The sequence below is a fragment of the Pteropus medius genome, unplaced genomic scaffold (assembly GCF_902729225.1).
Source record: "Pteropus medius unplaced genomic scaffold, Ma_sr-lr_union100, whole genome shotgun sequence".
Taxonomy (NCBI): Eukaryota; Metazoa; Chordata; class Mammalia; order Chiroptera; family Pteropodidae; genus Pteropus; species Pteropus medius.
Genome location: NW_024344437.1, coordinates 6,536,291 through 6,555,551, shown reverse-complemented (window position 1 = coordinate 6,555,551; position 19,261 = coordinate 6,536,291). Strand labels below are relative to the sequence as shown.

Sequence of the window (19,261 nt, the reverse complement as noted above, 5' to 3'; positions counted from 1 at the left end):
TGTTTCCTGATCCCCAACACTTGTGAGTCAACGGTTAAAGGTGATATTAGTCTGTCATCTCCTGGAGGTCACGTGCCACGCGTGCCACACATTTTTATTCTGACATGTGAAGAGCTGTGTGTCTCGCCCATGCTTTGTGGCACAGCATCGCGATGTCTTACTTCCAGTGCTCACATATTTGCTTTCATTTAGTATATCTTACGAATTCAGCATTTTTATATCTCTGGTACCGAATGGGAAAGTAAATGATATTAATTAGCTTATGACGCGAAAGGGACAATGTAAGTTTAAAATATCACAGGAGAAAATTTCCAGAGTCACTCCTTCCTTTAGATGTCATCCAGGATACTTTCTCTTCCATTGGTTTTTTTCTTTAGTTTTTGTCGTTGTTATTGCTAATATGACATTCTGATGAAATCGTTACATTAAGGAAAGCTTAGGAAAATTCAGGCCTGTCGTTAAGTTTGCAGCTGCACTAAAGAATCATTGAAGAATGTCGATCTCCACAAAGCTTGCTGGTGCTAATTCTTGAAATAGGGAGAACTTCCCTCACAATCAGAAGCAAATTCAGCACAAGGGGAAATGGATAGTGGGTTGAAGCTGATGCAGAGTCTGCCTTTTATTGGTGAAGCCAAAATAAAAGGTGATGTTTTAAAAACTGATGACACATCAGAGAGTGTTATTGATGGTCTCTCTTTGAACTCCCCAAACACTATTTGTATCCCTGTCAAGAAATTTATTGTTTCCTTTACCTTGTATTCATTAATTCACTAATTCATTCAAAAGGTATCTCTCCCCTTATGAGATCGTGCCATATGGAACATACATGTAAGTCTTTACCCATAAGCAGCTGAGAGCACAGTTCTGTTAAATACATGTGCTAAGTATAAAATACATTATAGGTAGACATATATAGGCTTACCTCGTCGTAATTAGGCAGCATGTGTGTGTCCCACAAGTACTGATTTGGTGCGTTGTGTACAGTACGCAGGAAATAATTTTTGAAGGAAAGCGAGCTTAGATGTTTACCTCCTCTAGAAAAAAAACAGGCAAATTTGGCCTCATTGGAATAGTCATCATTCCTCTGGTTCAGTTTAAGGCTTATTGTACAGTTAGCGTGTTGTAGAGGGTACCTGATCATTCAAAGGCGAGCTTACAAACCCAGCTGGCTAGCCGTTTCGCCTGACTTCAAGATGCTAAACCTCCTGGTTTCACACAAATGATGTGTGTGTATTTCTGTGTGTGTGTGTGTGTGTGTGTGTGTGTGTGTGTGTGTGTGTGTGGAGACATCAGCCTTTTTGTCAGTAAGGTTGAAAAAGGCCGATTTCTTTAGCAAAAAGATTGATTTTTGTCACTAATTATTATTACCCCTTATCACCTGGATCTCATTTTATTTGTAGGCGAGTGGCCGAACTGTTTATGTTTGATTTTGAAATCAGTGGAATCCATCTAGACAAAGAAAAGGTAAAACTTTCTGTTTTTTGGCTCCTTGTTTTACTAATATTTAGTTGGTATCTATTAAATACAGTCCTTGTATATAGTTAGAATTTGCGTATTATAAAACCACTTAGGTCATTTATGTTATGAAATTCTTCTCTAGATTGTGTTTGAATGTACTGCTGTCTGGAAGTTGGCTTCTCACTCACGGTAATTCAGAGTTAAGAAATGACTTGAGACAGTGGGGTGTTTTGGATATGGGATTAGGATGAGATGGGCAGTGTCAGGAAAGGCAGACGAGTGAGTAGGAAAGCTTAAGGAATGGGGGCGGAAGTGCAGGAGCAGACTTCTGCATCAGCGTATTTATTCATACTGTACGCGTCTTTGACAGAGCCACACAGTTTTGTTCTGGAAGCAGTACACGTGGGATGTACAGCGTTTAAGCTGGGGCGGGGGGCTCATACAATGTCCAGACCCCTCGTTTTACAGATGTGGGAACAAGACAGAGTGATTTGTTCAAGCTCCCATCCTTAGTTCCCAGGACTTCTAACCCCGGCCACTGCTCTTTCTAGAACATGACACCCTAAGAAACAGTGCCTCATTTCAGTGTCAAGCGCCAGGTTGGAAGAATGGGGGTGACTTGATCACCCCTGGAAAACCTGCCCGCCCCACAGCAGCAATCCTGCTTACCTGTAGTCTAGACCATTGTGGTTATGCTTTTGAAAAAACCTAATAAGTATAATGTAAAGCCACTCAACCTATTAATAGAGATTAGTTTATTAGAGTATCTTGGAAAGTAGAGGCCGGGTCTTGGGGACATATATCACAAACAATAGACAGTGTCATTTTGATCAGTGCAGGGTTTGGACAGTGTTGGGGCCGCTCACGTGTTGATGTGTTTCTGTGGCTTTAAGGGCTTAGCCCGTGAGACCCGGCCTAACTCTGAGGCCGGACCTGCCTTCCCAGCATGCCTGAGGCTGATAGGCCGTTCTGCAAACTCCCATGGCCTGGAATGGGCACATTTTCTCCTCTCCAAGCCAGCTGTCATTAACACTTCTTTGTACCAATGAATGTACCACCATTCTGTGAGTCACTCAGACAAAATTTTAGAGTCAGTTTGCAATTTTCCCATTCCCAATATTCTCATATCTTAATCAGTGACCAAGTCCTTGGATTATTCCCTTAGAGCTTCTCCTGCCTCTGTCTGCATCCCAAAACAACTCACCTTGATCCTCATCCCCAGATACCTGGGCTGTCCTAAAGTCCTTTGCCTTACTGACATTTGTTGTAATTAACAGCGATTAAGCATTTGCTACTTAAAGCATGCATTTCTCATCAGATCTTCATAATGACTTCGAGGCCGGCGTTACTGTTAGTCTGTTTCATAGATGAAGAAACTGAGGCTGATTTACACAAGGTCACAGAGCTCGTAGGTGGAGGAGGCTATTCCCTCTGCCAGGCAGACTCAAGAGCCTGTTCAGCTTTCCCTGCCCACGGGTCTTCTCACCAAGTTTGCCATTAAGGCTTCATCTTCAGGCCACGGTGCCTGCAAAGCTTTTGTCAGTCTATGAGATGGAATTCTGTATTCATTCGAACTCGTATTTTACTTACTTTGTGCATATGGCATTTATCTTTAACTGCCTTTTATTGAAGTTGTTACTAGTATTGTATAGCTTATCTGAAGTTATAGTCTTCCCAAGGACAGAGAGTGAGGGTTCTGTTTTGAATGCATTTCAGTTTTGGACTCGAAATATTAAATGAATGTATAATGAATCATAATAATGTCAGCTAATATTAATTCAATCTGACAACTTCAAGAAGAAAGTCACTTGTAGACAATCTATGTGAACAATCTTATTATTTTCTGTAATCCCCACGAAAGATATTTTTGAAACTTCGCTAAGAAGTAATGTCAAGTCAACATCAGTTTCACCAGCATTATCCTCATTGCTTTTATAAGAATAGCTGCCCTTCCTAGCTAGTAACTTCTTGGGAACCCACAAACACTGCAAGTAAAGTAAACCTGCTAAAATACTCTCTTGTAACTCCTATGTCTGTTCGTCAAGGTGCTCCTTTAGGATGGAAAAAAAAAGGAAGACATATTATACTTTTTAAAAGAGATCTTGAAATCCATCACGAACTACAAACCATAAAAGCATATATTCTTTTCAGATTTTTTCTTATTTAATTTTAAAAGTCTCATCGAATATACTTTAAAAGTTTAAAATTAATGAACTTTTTTTAGCAATCATTTGTAAATAATAACAATTTCGTAGACTCTAGAGTTCAGAGTACTGCACACTGAATTATCTCAGGATGATGAAATGCCTAGCAGATTGTTGGTGAAGTCAGGAAGTAAACCCAGTTTTTATTTTTTGAGAACTTTTAACAGGTGGTAAATTCTTCAAAGTGGTTAATATTATGACTATCTTTTTATAGTAAAGGCTTTAGTGAAAAATTTTGGAACTATCCTATAATTTCCATTTCTTTCACCTTTTTTGTTATTCCACTAGTTACCACTAGGTGGTGCTAAATGGCCATATCAAACAAAACAGGGAAAAATCTGGACTATAATGATGTTAGAGTATCTGAAAACTTATGAAGTTTGAATTTTCTATGTTGAAAAATCTTAGTTTTTAATATACTTAATTTTTTCAGCATCTTATCAAGTATAATTTTGCACTATGCATATATATATTTTATTATTTATTATTATTTACTCCTACAGCACCTGGTCTTCCTAGGTGGTCTCCCATACCAAGCACTAACCAGGCCTGACCCTGCTTAGCTTCCAAGATCAGACATGAGTGGCATGGCCATAGATGATGGACTGTGGCTCCACTGGGGCGCAAATCTAGGACTTTCTGTGTGTAAAGCAGATGTGCCAGCCGCTACACTATGGAACCACGTCCTATATATATATTTTTAAACATTAGTGCTGCTAATTATTTTTTAAGGTAATAGTATAGTTTAGAATCTGTTAATAATAGTCACTGACTCCTTTCCCAGAAAGACTTGCAGACGATTTCACCTGAAGTCCATCATAAGCCCAGGTCGCGATGCCCAACTAGCTTTCTAGTAACAAATAACTGAAAATTCATCCCTTGTCCCCCAGTAGACCTGGACTACAGTTTGTTTCATCTGAAACATTTGTGGTCCCCCTCTGATAAAACACAGTTTCTTGGGCGATCGTGTGTCCTAGTATGTGACGTCACTGTAAAGCCCGCATGTGCGTGCCAGCACCATCCATGTCGTCATCAGTGGCTGTCTGGGGCCAGGCACCGGGTGAGGAGACACGGTCCCGCCTCTGGGGGCCCCAGATGCTTCTCACCACTCCGCTCTTGTTCTCTGAATACTCAAGTCTAAGCAAAATTGGAGTTTTTAAAGTGCACTCCCCATTCTGGACGTTCTCCACATTCTTGTGAAGAATTGTGTTAATTTCTTTCCTTTCCTTCTGCCATTTTAGTCTAATCTTTTAAGACTGAGTATATTTTCTCACCTGCCCTTTTAAATACTCAATTTTTTTTAGTCTAAAAATGCTTTTAAGCATTGTATTGGCTAGATTAAACTAGAATCACTCTTCTCTGACTTACTTAACTAAGAGGTCTTTTGGGGGACAGGAGAAGAGTCCCCCAGAAGATTAGTTATAGAACCTAGACATAAAGCAGAACTCTAGAAGTTGTGTAAACCTTAAAGCATAGAAACTGTACAACCATAAGGGTAATCTTTTTGTCTTGATTAAATGTTTGTCAAAAATAGAATTAATATGTTATTTATAGTATGTTATATATTATACATTTAAGACATAAACAATATATTCAATATTTATTTTATTTAATATAGTTAATATCCTATTAAATTATAATTTAGACGTTAATGTTGATTTGCCATCTTTTTAGATCATCTATTAAACTAGTTGTGAAATATTGCTTTCAGTGCCTTTAAATAACTTTTACTCCCTTTCCCCCACATATAGCGTAAAAGAGCAGTCGACCTGAATGTTAAAATCTTGGATTTGAGTAGTACATTTCTCATGGGAGCCAACTTTCCCAACAAGATTGAGAAACATCTCTTACCAGAACACATTCGCCAGAACTTTGTGCTCACTGGAGATCATGTAATAATTGATGGTCTACACGCAGAAGCACCGCACGACTTGGTATGTGTGTGTCCTTCTCTTCAGAGTTCAGGTCCCACCTGTGTGCCACAAATGTTGTAACCCACAAATTCAGTGACAATATAGTCATACTGTTAAAAATCCTTTCGTGATCCTAAGCCCTAAAACTTTAACTTTGGGATTATTAATTCCATAAATGATTTAAATGATGAAAATGGTTTAATTATTTGTGTCTTATAAAGAAGTCATTTTTAAAGTATGATAAGTGACGGCAGCGATTGACATTCTAGGCTGCTTGGGGTTTTAGTGCATGTAGTTTTGGCTTCACATACTTAAAGATGCTTTAGGGCACATGCACGGGGTACAGCTCTGTCCAACCCTGCTCCATTAACGGAGAACTCTAGTCAGTGCGCTGTATCTCATACCGGTTTATGAATACTAGTTTATAGAAAGCTTTATTCACCTAGTACAAGCTATTATTTTATTTTTAAAGCAATGATCATCTGAAGAATAAAGTGATGAGAGTTAGCCTATATTATTATTGCATAGGACTTTGAATCACGGTATTTATATCTCTTACCACTTGCTATTTAAATATAGGTGCGAGAAGCTGCTTATAAAGTTTTTCTGTATCCTAATGCTGGGCAGTTGAGATGTTTGGGAGAACTGCTGAGCAGCAGAGATCTTCTGGCAAAGCTAGTAGGCTATTCCACATATGCCCACAGAGCTCTGCAGGGAACAATAGCTAAAAATCCAGGTAAGCCCGTTTGTCTGACATTTAAGGACAAAATAAGATTTTTATGGGACTGAACTCCTGACTTAAACTTATTTTTTTAAACTTATTTTTAATTACTTAGCATACTCTATTGTATTAGTTTCACTTGTACAACATAGTAATTCAACATTTATCACCTCACAAATCAATCACCACAGTAAGTCTAGTAACCGTGTGTGACCATACCCGGTGACTCTGTTCCCTGTGCGGTACATTCCTCCCTGTGGCTTATTTTATAAGTGGAAGTTTGTACTACTTCATCACCTTCCCCTTTTCTGCCCAACTCCCCTGCACGTTCCCCTCCGGTAACCATCACTTTGTTCTCTGTATCTATGAGTTTGTTTTGTTTTGTTTGTTCTTTTGTTGTTTTTTGATTCTACACATAAGTGAAATCACACAGTTTTTCGATTAACCTAATAATCTCTAGGTCCATCCGTATCTTGGCTGTTGTGAACATAGGGGTGCATATATCTTTTGAATGATTGTTTTCATTTTCTTTGGATATATACCCAGAAGTGGAATTGCTGGGTCCTATATGGTAGTTCTATTTTCATTTTTTTGAGGAATACCCATATCATTTTCCATGGTGGCTGTACCAATTTACATTTCCACCAGCCATGTATAATAGTTACATTTTTCCACATCCTCACCAACACTGGTTATTTGTTATCTTTTTGATAATAGCCATTCTGACTTGTGTGAGGTGATATCTCTTTATGGTTTTAATTTGCATTTCTCTGTCGATTAGTGATGTTGAGCATCTTTTCATATGTCTGTTGGCCATCTGTGTGTTTCCTCTGGAGAAATATCTGTTCATGTCCTCTGCCCATTTTTTATTTGGATTGTTTGTTTTTTGATGTTGAGTTGATATGAGTTCTTTATATAGCTTAGGTATTCACCCCTTATCAGATGTGTCATTTGCAAATATCTTCTCCCTTTAAGTAGGTTGCCTTTTCATCTTGTTGTTGGTTTCCTTCATTTTGCAAAACCTTTTTAGTTTGATGTTGTCCCATTTGTTTATTTTTGCTTTTGTTGCCTTTGCCCAAGGAGACATGTCCAAAAGGATATTGCTAAGACTGATGTCCAGGGTTTACTGCCTCTGTTTTCTTCTAGTAGGTTTATGGTTGCAGTCTTACATTTAATTTTTTTACCCATTTTGAGTTTATTTTTATATGTGGTATAAGAAGGTGATCTAGTTTCCTTTTTTTTTTTTTTTTGCATGTATCTGTCTAGTTTTCCCAGCACCATTTATTGAAGAGACTGTCCTTACCCCATTATATATCCTTGCCTCCTTTGTCATACATTAATTGACCATATATGCATGGGTTTATTTCTGGGCTCTCTGTTCTGTGCCATTGATCTATGTGTCTGTTTTTATGCCAGTACCATGCTGTATAGTTTAATATCAGATGGCATAATCCCTCCAACTTTGTTCTTTCTTAAGATTGCTGTGGCTATTTGGGGTCATTTGTGGTTCCAAATCAATTTTAGGATTATTTTGTGCTGGTTCTGTGAAAAATGCCATAAGTATTTTGATAGGGACTGCACTGAATCTGTAGATTGCTTTGGGTAGCATGGACATTTTAACGATATTAATACTTCCAATCCACGAGCATTGTATATTCTTCCTGTTTATTGTGTCTTCTTCAATTTCTTTCATCGATGTCTTATAATTTTTAGAGTACAGGTCTTTTACTTCCGTGGTTAAATTTATTTCTAGATATTTTATCCTTTTTGTACATAGGATTGTTTTCTTAATTTCTCTTTCTGCTAGTTTATTATTTGTGTATAGAAATGGAACAGACTTCTGAATATTAGTTTTGTATTCTACATCTTTGCCAAATTCTTTCATTAGTTCTGATAGTTTTTTGGGGGTGGAATCTTTAGGGTTTTCTATATATATAACGTGATGCAAATAATGACAATTTTAACTTCTTCCTTTATGATTTGGATACCTTTTATTTCTTGTCTAATTACTAAGGGTAGGACTTCCAAAAGCATGATGAATAAGAGTGGCGAGAGTGGGCATTCATTTTCTTGTTCCCAATCTTAGAGAAAAAGCTTTCAGCTTTTTATAGTTGAGTATGGTGTTCACTGTGGGTTTGTCAACTATAGCCTTAATTTGTTGAGGTGTGTTCCTTCTGTACGAACATTGTTGAGAGTTTTTATCATAAATGGATGTCAGATTTTGTTAATGCTTTTTCTATGTCTATTGAGATCATCATATGACTTTTATCCTTCATTTTGTTTATATGGTAAGTCACATTGATTTGTAGATATCGAACCATCCTTGCATCCCTGAAATATATCCTGCTTAATGATGTTGCATAATATTTTTAATATATTGTTGAATTCAGTTTGCTAGTGTTTTGTTAAGGATTTTTTAAAACCTATGTTCATTGGGGATATTGGCCTATAATTTTCTTGTTTTGTAATGTCTTTGTCTGGTTTTGATATCAGGGTAATGCGGGCCTCATTGAATAAGTTTGGAAACATTCCCTCCTCTTCCAATTTTTGAAATAGTTTTAGAAGGATAGGTAGAATTCATCTGTGAAGTCATCTGGTCCTGGACTTCTGCTGGAAGTTTTTTGATTACTGATTCTATTTCATTTGTAGTATTTGCTATGGTCAGATGTTATTTCTTCCTGATACAGTCTTGGAAGATTATCTATTTCTAGGAACTTATCCATTTCTTCAGGTTGTCTAATTTGTTGGTAGACAGTTCATAATATTCTCTTACAATTCTTTGTGTTTTTGTTGTCACTTCTCTTTCATTCCTGATTTTATTTATTTGGGCCCTCTTTTTTTTTTATGGGTCTTTCTAAAAGTTTATCTTTTTAAAATTTTTTTAAAAGAACTAGATCTTAGTTGAATTGATCTTTTTATTGTTATTTTTCTGGTCTCTATTTTACTTTTTCTGTTTCTTTACTTTGAGTTTCTGTGTTTCTTTTGATCTGAAGTGAATCTCCTGTAGGCAGCTTATGCACAGGTGTTTTTTTTTTTTTAAATCAATTTAGCTACCTTTTATCTTTTGATTGTAATATTTAGTCCATTTATATTTAAAGTAATTGTGGATAGATATGTACTTATTGCCATTTTATTAATTGTTTTCTGGTTTTTTTTTTGTAGTTATTCTCTTCCTTCTCTTGACATTGATGACTTTTTTTTAGTAATTTGTTTAGATTCTTTTTTTAAAAATTTTTTATGTGTTATAGGTTTTTTGGTTTGTGGTTACCATTAGTTTTGTATATAACAAGCTATGTTTATAGCACTCTATTTTAAGTTGATAGTGGCTTAAGTTTTAATGCAGTTTAAAACCACTACATTTTTACTTACTCCCCACGTTTGTGTTTTTGACATATTTTACAACTTGTGTGTATGTGTGTTTGTGTGTGTGTGTGTATTGCTTAATTCACTACTTAATTCACTACCGTAATTACACGTGCTCTTGCTGCTTTTGTCTTTTAACCTTCATACTAGTTTTATAATTGGTTGATCCACTATATTTACTAAATATTTGCCTTTATCAGTGACATTTTATTCTTTCCTGTAGTTTCTTATTTTTTGTTTTGATCTTTCCCACTAAAAGTCCCTTTAACATTTCTTAAAAACCTGGGTTAGTAGTGACAAACTTTAGCTTTTGCTTTCTGGGAAAACTCTATCTCTCCTTTGTTCTGAATGATAATCTTGCTAGGTAGAGTATTCTTGGTTGTCGATTTTCTCTTTTCATGACTTTGAATATGTCGTGCCATTCCCTTTTGGCTTGCAAAATTTCTACTGAAAAATCAGCCCGTAGTCTTAGAGGGATCCCTTGTATGTAACTAGCTGCTTTTCTCGCTAACATTATGATTCTCATTATCTTTAACTTTTGGCATTTTAGTTATGATGTGTCTTGGGTGGGCTAATTTGCAATTTCTCGTTTGGTACTTTCCGCGCTTCCTGGACTTGGATGTCTGTTTTCTTCACCTGATTGGGGAACCTTCTGCACAACAAACATGAGAGAGAGACCCAGTCTTTTTCTTTTCCTCTTCTGAGACTCCTTATGATGCAAATGCTGGTATGCTTGATGTGGCCCAGAGGTACCTTAAACTATCTTTATATTTTTTAATGCCTTTTTTTCTTTTTTCTCTCCCATTGTGGTTTCCACTACCTTGTCTACCAGCTCACTGACTCATTCTTCTGCATCAGTGAATCTGTTGTCGATTCCCTCTAGTGTATTTTTCATTTCAATTATTGTATTCTTCAGTTCTGTTGGTTCTTTTTAATATTTCCTTTTTGTTGAAGTTCTCACTGGCCTCATCTTTCTTCTCCCAAGTTAATTGAGCATCCTGTAACCAGTGTTTTGAACTCTTTTCTGGTAGGTTGCTTACCTTCATTTCACTCAGTTCTTTTTCTGGTGTTTTGTCTTGTTTTTTCATTTGGAACATATTCGTCTCCTTATTTTAGCTGTTTCTCTGTTTTTTTTTTTTTTATGACTTAGATGAAACAGTAACCTCTCCCCATGCAGAAGGGGTGGCCCGTGTAGGGACTTCCCCTCTGCAGACGGTGTGTGTTTGGTTTCTTCAGTGGCTCAGCCAGAGCTGGAGCTGGAGCTGGAGTGGATAGTGGGCTGCAAGGAGTCCTGGGGGCGAGCCTCACCGGGGCCCCCTTGTCAGGCTGGCTACAGCTGTAGTTGGAGTGGGCTCAGCCATGGGAGTCCCAGGGGCAAGGTATATCTGGCCCCAGACTGTAACTAGGGTGGTGCAAGTTATGGGGAACCAGTGGACAAGGTCACACTGGGAGGCCATTTGGAGTTACAGTTGGAGCAGGCTCAACTGTAGCCTGAGGCAAGTCACGTGGGGGTCTGGAGCTGGAGCTGAAGTGGGTGTGGTCTGCGAGAAGGCCTGGGGGTAAGCTGCACAGGCCAGAACTGTAGTTGGAGCGGATGCAGAGCCATGGGAAGTCTCAGGGCCAAGGCTGACAGCTGGTGTGAGCCTGGGGCCCGGTGTGCACTCTGACAGCCTTAGTGGGCCGGCTAGTGTGCCTGGGTTATTTTGCTTCTACCTGTGCAGTCGGGGGAGTGGGAGGCCATGGATGGCGCTCTCCGGTGCCTCTGACCCTGGGGAGCCCACAGTTAGCCCTCCTTTCGTCACAGACTCTGGGACTATGACATGATTTTCCTTCCTGAGTAGTCTGGGTGACCTTTAAAGCAGTTTTTCCACGTGGCCCAGGGCTGGCGAGTCTGTGAGCAGGACCCCCCTCGGTGACCCCTTCCTGCCGCAGGCCGGTGCTTGGGGCTGGGGTTCCTGCATCTCTCCTACCCATTTCTGCGCATTCTCTCTCTCATTTGTTGTGTAGAAGCTGTTCCGTCAGCCCTTAGTTCTTCGGGGGAATTGCTCTGTGTAGTGTAAATTCGCTGTGTCCTGGGACGGGGTGAGTTCAGGGCCTTCCTGCGCTGCTGTCTTGGACCAGAAGCCTGAACTTCTGATTTTTAAATAGAACGCTATGAATTAGCGTTCTATTCTTAATATACTCAGAGACCCATTTATTGAGATTTTTCTACATCTTTGGATAGGAACGATTTTTAAATAGAGCCAATAATTTGGAATATCTTCTGTCCATTCAAGGTATTTTATTTCATGTGCATGTTGAGAGTAAATCATACTTAAATTTTCATCGATCCAATTTAAATTATTTATATTTTAACTCAACTAGCTTCTGTACTCAGTCTATCTAAATGGTTACAGTAAGTGTGAGAGAGGATGAAAGAGTAATATGTCACTGAAGTCGAGGTTGAGTATAGTCCAGGCCACATGGATACATGTCGCCTTATAAACTTCCTTTCCAGAGAAAAGTGCTGTTTGGGGTTTGTGTTGCGGGGGGTGGGGAGGGGGAAGCATCTTTCTTGGGTTTGTGATAAACTTGCCTTGTACTCCATTGAATTCTTTATGATTTATAATGTATAAGGGAAAATGTTATACAATAACGATATAAATGTGTATAGTAAGTTTCTTCAAAGGCATTTATTAAGTTACCGTTATAATTGAGACAGTGAGTCAGGATAAGCGTGGTTGTGATGGTGGTTCAGATTCAAGATAATTTTTTGGAGATTGAATTACGAGACTTGGTGGTGGGTTGAGAGCGGGGAGGGTTTTCTCAGGGTTTTTCCTCCAGGAGATGGGAAGTCACTGGAGGATTTTGAGCAGAGAAGTGAGATGATCTCACTTGAATGTTCATGTGAGTCATATACTGCTGGTGTCGAAATAGACTGCAGAGATCAAGAGTGGAAGAGGGGACCTTTTAGAAGCTATTTTGCAGTCGTCATGATTAGAAGGTGGCAGCTTGGCTGAGATGCTGGTGGCAGTGGAGGTGGTAAGATGTGGCAAGTCTGAGTGTGTAGCATTGGGAGGGGACAGCCGAGCTTTTGTCTTGAGCAATTGACAAAGGAGAGCGAGTTACTTGTTAGCTGAGATGGGGCGGACCAGGAGCTTGGTCTGGGTCAGGTTAGGTTTGAGATGCCAATTGGTGTGCAGGTGTCAGTGTCAAGCGCAGTGTGGAATTGAGAGAGTTCTGAGCTGGAGATAGACATTTGGGCCTTTATTTAAAGTCGCGAGGAAGTGCATGCATTTAAGGAAGAGCAGAAGTCCACGGACTGAGCTCGGAGGCCCGTCAGGCATAGGAAGTTGGAGGTCTGAAGAAGTGCCAGTAAAGGCCACCAAGGAGGAGCGGCCAGAGAAGAGGGAAGTGGACAGAGCTTGCGGTTCTGGAAGCCACACGCAATGCTGAGAGCAGGTCAGAGCTGGAGGAGGTTGGGGATTGACCGTCAGCTTGAGTGATGCTGATCAGAGGCCACCGGACCTGTGGCTGTAAATGCCAGCTGTTGCCATCAGCGAATCACCATCGCTTACTAAGCAGTTAGTGTGGTAACATGGCTTATTTGGAGTTAAATGGTCATATACAGTGTGGCCTGTGTCCTGGAAGGACTTAAACTTTAGTCAAGGCTCAGATATATACATATAAAGATAAGTAATGATCTAGGTCGGTGTCTTTTTGGTGCCAGGTGAGTAGTATAGATGAAACAATGCCGTAGGATTTGGGGAGTTTGGGAGGTTTGTCTGTTTGATGCTCGTGTGGCTGTGAAAGGTTTCAGGAGGGAAGTGAACCGAGTTGGGCAGTGGGGGAATGCTGAGCTTTTAGCAGAGAGGAGGAGGGTAGAAATGGAGCAGACAGAGGGTGAGGTGAGCATTCGTGTGACAGGGGATCAGGATACAGTTTTCCAGTGAGGCATTTATTTATTTTGGGGGGTTTCAAACTCATTCTTTTTAGTACGCCGATTTTTCAGTTAGATTCATTGCGGAAAATTTTCATATGTAAGATAGCTAGCAAAACAGAATGTCAGAAAAGAAAAATGGTTATTTAGAAATAAAAAGCATACACAGAGATTTATTTGAAAACAGCTCTCCGTGGGAGCTGGTATGATATCCTGAAATGAAATTTCATTTTAAACTAAATAACAGGTTTTTCTCTACCCTAGAATTCTTAATACCATCTAATATGGTACATAAGGCAGAGTGTTTAGGGTTACTGTATACAAAGTTTGTACTTAGTAGCAACAGTGACAAGAGACCCTATAGCTTCTTGGTTTAGGTTAACCTCCATTCTTTTGCGAGCCTTTTATTTTACTCAGAAGGGAGATAAATTGAATAGGGCAAGAAACTTAAAACCATATAAAAAATCATCTGGAAAATATAAAAACAGTGTTCATGGCAAACTCTAAAATACATATAAAAGCTCTACATACCTACTTCAATGGCAAAAAGTGCTAAATTCAAAAATACACATGAAAACATTCCTATCATGGGGAATAATGGTAATTACGCTATACAGTATGGTCTTTATGGGTTTGTAAAGTATAAAGATTTATGGCTGAAGTATTTGAAATATTTTTAAAAATTCTAACAGCTTAAAATTTTAACGTTCTAATTTTTCTGTATTTTTGGTATTGATTCTGAATAGAATATTCTACAGCTCTATATAAAAATTAATAGTTATGCTGAAAAACATTGATTTTTAAAATCTAATTTTTAATGCTTCTAAATTGTAGTGATTTTTATCACTACAATTAGCTATCTCTTTAAAATTCAAAAAAATTAGATATGTCTAAAAAACTTTTCTCATTCATATGAATAGATAGAAACACCTTGAAATTTTTAGTTTTTTTCTTTATCTTCCCATTAACTCTTCATTTTGGGGTGTCACCTCAGGCTTTGTATTATTACTATGTCAGTTTAATTTGTTTTTTTCTGATAAAGGGATCATCATCTAGAAATATTTATTATATGCCTAGTCTATGTTAGCAATCCTGCTTCCCTTTTGAAAATCATCATTTTAAGGGCATTGTAGTCTATAATTATGATCATCACATTATAATTTTAACAAGGATGTTCATTTTATTTTATATAGTTAAAGTTATTTTCTTTTGGATTTCATTTTTAGAGACTGTCATGGAGTTCCTCGAGAAACTATCTGACAAGCTTTTGGAAAGGTTAGTTTTTATTCTACTCTTAAGAATATATATCATTTAGTTTTTTTTTTTTTAAGATAATTTCTAAAAAATTAGGAAGTGACCTATTGAGAATATAGGCGTTGGAATCTTGGGTCTGGTCTGTGCACTGTTCATCCAGAGATTACATGAACTAGGTTACATGAACAAGCTCCATATGTCTCTCCAAAGCTCACACTTTCTCCATACTTCTATACTGCAATTTATCTTCCTGAGCTGACTGTCGAAAACTTAGACCTTCCCTTTGATTAATCATGTGTCTTTAGGAACCCATCATTTTTTGACGTGTAATTTAAAATGTTTCGAAACCTTTTTGAAACTATATATTTTAGCCTGTATTATCAGTTTTATGTCAAGTTCAGAAAATAGTATTTTTCTTCTTTTGGCCTAAATATTGGCAGCCCACGGAGGTGGTAAATTGATCTGTGTTTTGATTTGTGTATTTTAAGAATGCTCTGCTTCACCGTTTGTAATTTCAGCCTTGAAGTGTTTTACTTTCTACAGTAAGTCCCTTTGCCATATGCCCGCCTACCCTTCTCCCCTCTGCCTAGCCTTTGATCATGTCACTTGTCCCTCATGAGCACTCTTCTAGTGCTTTCTTGAGGGGCAGTACTCCGGTAGGCGTCAGATACCTACGATTCCAGGACGAGGAGTGTCGTGGTTTGTGAAGGGGGGTCACATTCTCTCATTTATGTTAGACGCTGTCTAACATTTCGTTTGCCTTTCTGACTACACCAACATGTTAAATTGTAGCTCAGATTTCCATTTTCCATTATGAACTCATGCCTTAAAACTCAATCCTCTCTAATTGGATTATATTTATAAACTTTTTTTAATCCAGCAAACCACTGTGGCTTTGATATAATGAAAAGGAAGTATTAATTATGCAGTCATTTGGGAATTTATTCTACTTTGCTTTGTTGGTTAAGTGTTACTATTCTTTCTCCACTTGTATGTAGCTTAGATTATATTTTGAGCAAACATCTTCAGATTTTTAGTTATGTACAGGAGTTAATTCTAACAGAAACTTCATATTCCACAAATATTAAGCACGCATTTGATTATTGCCCACATAGTATTTTTCTGTAGGGAAAAATTATGATTAGTAATCTTTAGTCTATGTTAATATTCTTTAATAGGAAGTAATTTGTTAGTTTCTTACCTTTTTAAGGTATAACAAAAAGTAGTGATTTAAAGTTTGCAGATTAATATTTTGTATGCTTCTGGGACATTGCTGATTTTTCCAAGCTTTAGTATTTTCCAGACATATCTGTGGCCAAGATGCTTTTTAAGGTAGAAATTGCAGTCATTTACTGATGTATATGTTACTCTCTTGTCTAACATATGTAAAATTGAGATTAATACTAATTTATATTCACACTATGAATTACTTCTAATTTTATCACGAATATCAGAAAGTAACATGTGTAAACTAGTTCTTTTATAACATAATTACTAAAATTTTGTCCTAACGATTAATGACAAACATGTTTTACAGAACTATGAAAGATTTTGAGATGATACGAGAGATGAAAATGAAACTAAATCCTCAAAATTCTGTAAGTGACTATGTCAGACGTTTTTACTGTAATATAAACAGCCCCTGCCCTCATGAACCTTACATTCCAGGGGAAGAAAACAGAGTAAACACATGAGAAAAATACATATGTGCTGTGTCATACGGTGCTAAGGGCTGTAAGGCAAATAATGCAGAGGAAAGGGGTTGGCGGCGGCTCTTTCATATGGACCGGTCAGTAAGAGGACACCAGCAGGGACTAGAGTTAATTCTGCTTTAGTTACATTTTAAATAGTTGCTTTCATTTGGGGGATCCGCCCTGAGGTTCTTGCTTAAATAAAGGAAAAATCCTAATCTTATGGTTAGAACTCTAATCTTACCTGCAGTATGTTTTATGGATTAATACATGGGCTACATTTGGGGAGAAATTTCAGCATGGCTAACTTAATTTATTAATGTTGACTTTTATTAGTTTACATTTTAAAATCACATTTATTTACTGTTTCTCCTAATTCTGGGATTATGCCATATCTATACCTTTCTTCTCATTGATTACAGAGCGGTCAAAATAAAGAGGCAGGTATTTCCTGCCAACTCATGAATTTTTAGGGTTTGTATAAAACTTTACTGATACAATAACAGGTGTACATTTACAAGCTAGCTAAATTATTGACAACAATTGTGAAATAGTCAATAGCTTTTATAACAACGAATTTTTCCGCTGTAGGAATTAATGCCTTGGGATCCCGCCTACTACAGTGGTGTGATTCGCGCAGAGAGGTAAGTTTTTGGAAAATACTTGTATGTGAGAAGGAAGAAAGACGTTAACATTTACGGATCACTTTGCACATTAATTATGCAACCGCTCTCTTCACTCAGTTGCCCACCTTAAAACCCTGCATCTTCTTATATTCGGGCCCTGTGCTGGTATGGTTGGCGTCTGCTCATATGTTATAAAATCTGGATTACAAAGCTGTGCTGTCAGCCATAGTGCCATGCTGTGCCCCTCCCCACAAGCCTTTTCTGTGGCTTCTGTCATTTTCTGGTCTGAGACTTAAAGATTAATCTCCAGATTCTCTTACTAGACTTTGAGCATTTTGAGGGGCTGAGACTTCGCTCGAACCCTCTCTATACCCTGTTTCTGGCCAAGAGTAGGTGCTCAGCAAACATCTGTCAAACCATTGAAGGAATAAGTAGTAGTTGGCATGGCGCTGTGTGATTTTCTTACGTTTTCTCGTTTTTCTTTGAACATATTGTCAACACATTATTGACACATCTTAAAGGATATAAATGAAATAAATACTCTGGAAACTTAAATTGATTGAAGTGTTTCTCTGGCTTCTGTATTCTCTCTCCTGTGTTTATTATATTGTGGCAGAGTAGTAGATATCTTTTTCCCCTAAAAATTCTCTATTTCTGTCATTTTTTATATTTGCACGTAAACCCAAGAAATATGGAGGCCTGTTTAAAGTGAACACCTTTAAAAATGTTTATGTTCCAAGCAACTTTATATGTGCAATAGGAATTTTTTAAAAATCTTAGAATTCTACCCTTTAACACATTAACATTTTTTTTTCTTATAGTTCCTTTTGGAGATGTGCAATTTAACTAAGAGTTAAGATTGATTTAGGGAATGGAAGAAAATAAAAGTTTTGTGTCTTTTTCTTCATTAAGGCGTGTTGGCATATCATGATAATATCTATCTGTTTGGCATTAAACTTTAAAGTCTTTTTGTCGCTATATATTATTCAAGCATCCAATACTAAGTACCTCACTAAAATTAGACTGTTAATTTAATGATTTCTTTTGGCGTTTGCCATAAACAGAAAACAGTAACTTTATATGTTCTTTTCTACGCCAGCAGGAAAAGGTGCTTTAACATCAGTTAGTGTGTTGAAAGCTTACCCACTACATTTTTATTCATTTTCCCCTCTTTGGCTTCTCCATTACATCTTCTCCAAACAAATTTTACTTACAAAGCATAATTATCTCATGACCAGGTAATAATACTTCATCAACTACTGTTTTTTTATACAAATATCCCAAATTCAGCATCAGTCATCTTCTCTATGAAAGCACGTAAACTGTTTTTCAAAATTTGCAATAATTTGATCATGATAAACAGTGAGTGCTTAACATAAGATATAGATTATAGCTTAACAGAAGATCCTGTTTCACAAATGTGTTTTATGGCTGTAAAACTGCAGACTTGCTCCTTAGAGTTCCTTAAAAATGTAATTGCTTAAAGTTCTTTCAAAGAAAGAGTTGGCTCGGTTGATTGGCCTATTAAGATGTAGCTTAAAGAAATACTAAAAATTTTTTCTTAATGCTTTCCAAATTTATATAAAGTATTTTATTTGATTTTTGACTTTGGAAAGTAATATAAGTTAGATGTATTTGTTTCTTTCTACTTTTTGCTACTGTGATATTTATGTGGCATTTCTCTATATTATGTCCCCCACCCCTTATTATTTTAATTAATGCCTTTGCCTTAAATTTAAGTGATATTTTTGTCATTTAACTGTACTCTAAGTATAGCCTGTCCAAATGGTGGTTCTGTGGAGATTACATATAAATATTTGAAGATTTGGAAAGATGTAATCAACTGAATTGAAAATATATGCATTAATTAAGAGCATGAGATCCCTGAGAAGTTTGATAATAATCTTAAAAGCTATTGAATAAAGGGTAGTGACTCCCTTTTTTTCGTTTCTACCAAAAATACAACACTGAAAAGTCTTTATGTTGCTGACTGACTCTGAAGTAAGTATTTAGAGGTCTCCTAGCCCCCAAATAAGTTGGAGGTTCTCACCCCTGTACACCAACCACAGAGATGGGGTCTTATTGTCCAGGTTGGCCATTGGAAAGACTAGG

At 37.4% G+C, this 19,261-nt stretch overlaps 1 protein-coding gene across 2 annotated transcripts in view; it reads left to right on the top strand.

Moving 5' to 3' along the window:
• The window catches only part of MIPEP (mitochondrial intermediate peptidase), a 156,718-nt gene that overhangs the window by 14,084 nt on the left and 123,373 nt on the right, over positions 1-19,261 (top strand). For both annotated transcript variants that reach the window (XM_039873047.1, XM_039873046.1), the window contains exons 5-10: positions 1,401-1,464; positions 5,414-5,596; positions 6,155-6,311; positions 14,805-14,853; positions 16,370-16,430; positions 17,115-17,167. In XM_039873047.1, the coding sequence (XP_039728981.1) occupies positions 1,401-1,464; positions 5,414-5,596; positions 6,155-6,311; positions 14,805-14,853; positions 16,370-16,430; positions 17,115-17,167 (567 nt within the window). The remainder of the gene's footprint in view (positions 1-1,400; positions 1,465-5,413; positions 5,597-6,154; positions 6,312-14,804; positions 14,854-16,369; positions 16,431-17,114; positions 17,168-19,261) is intronic.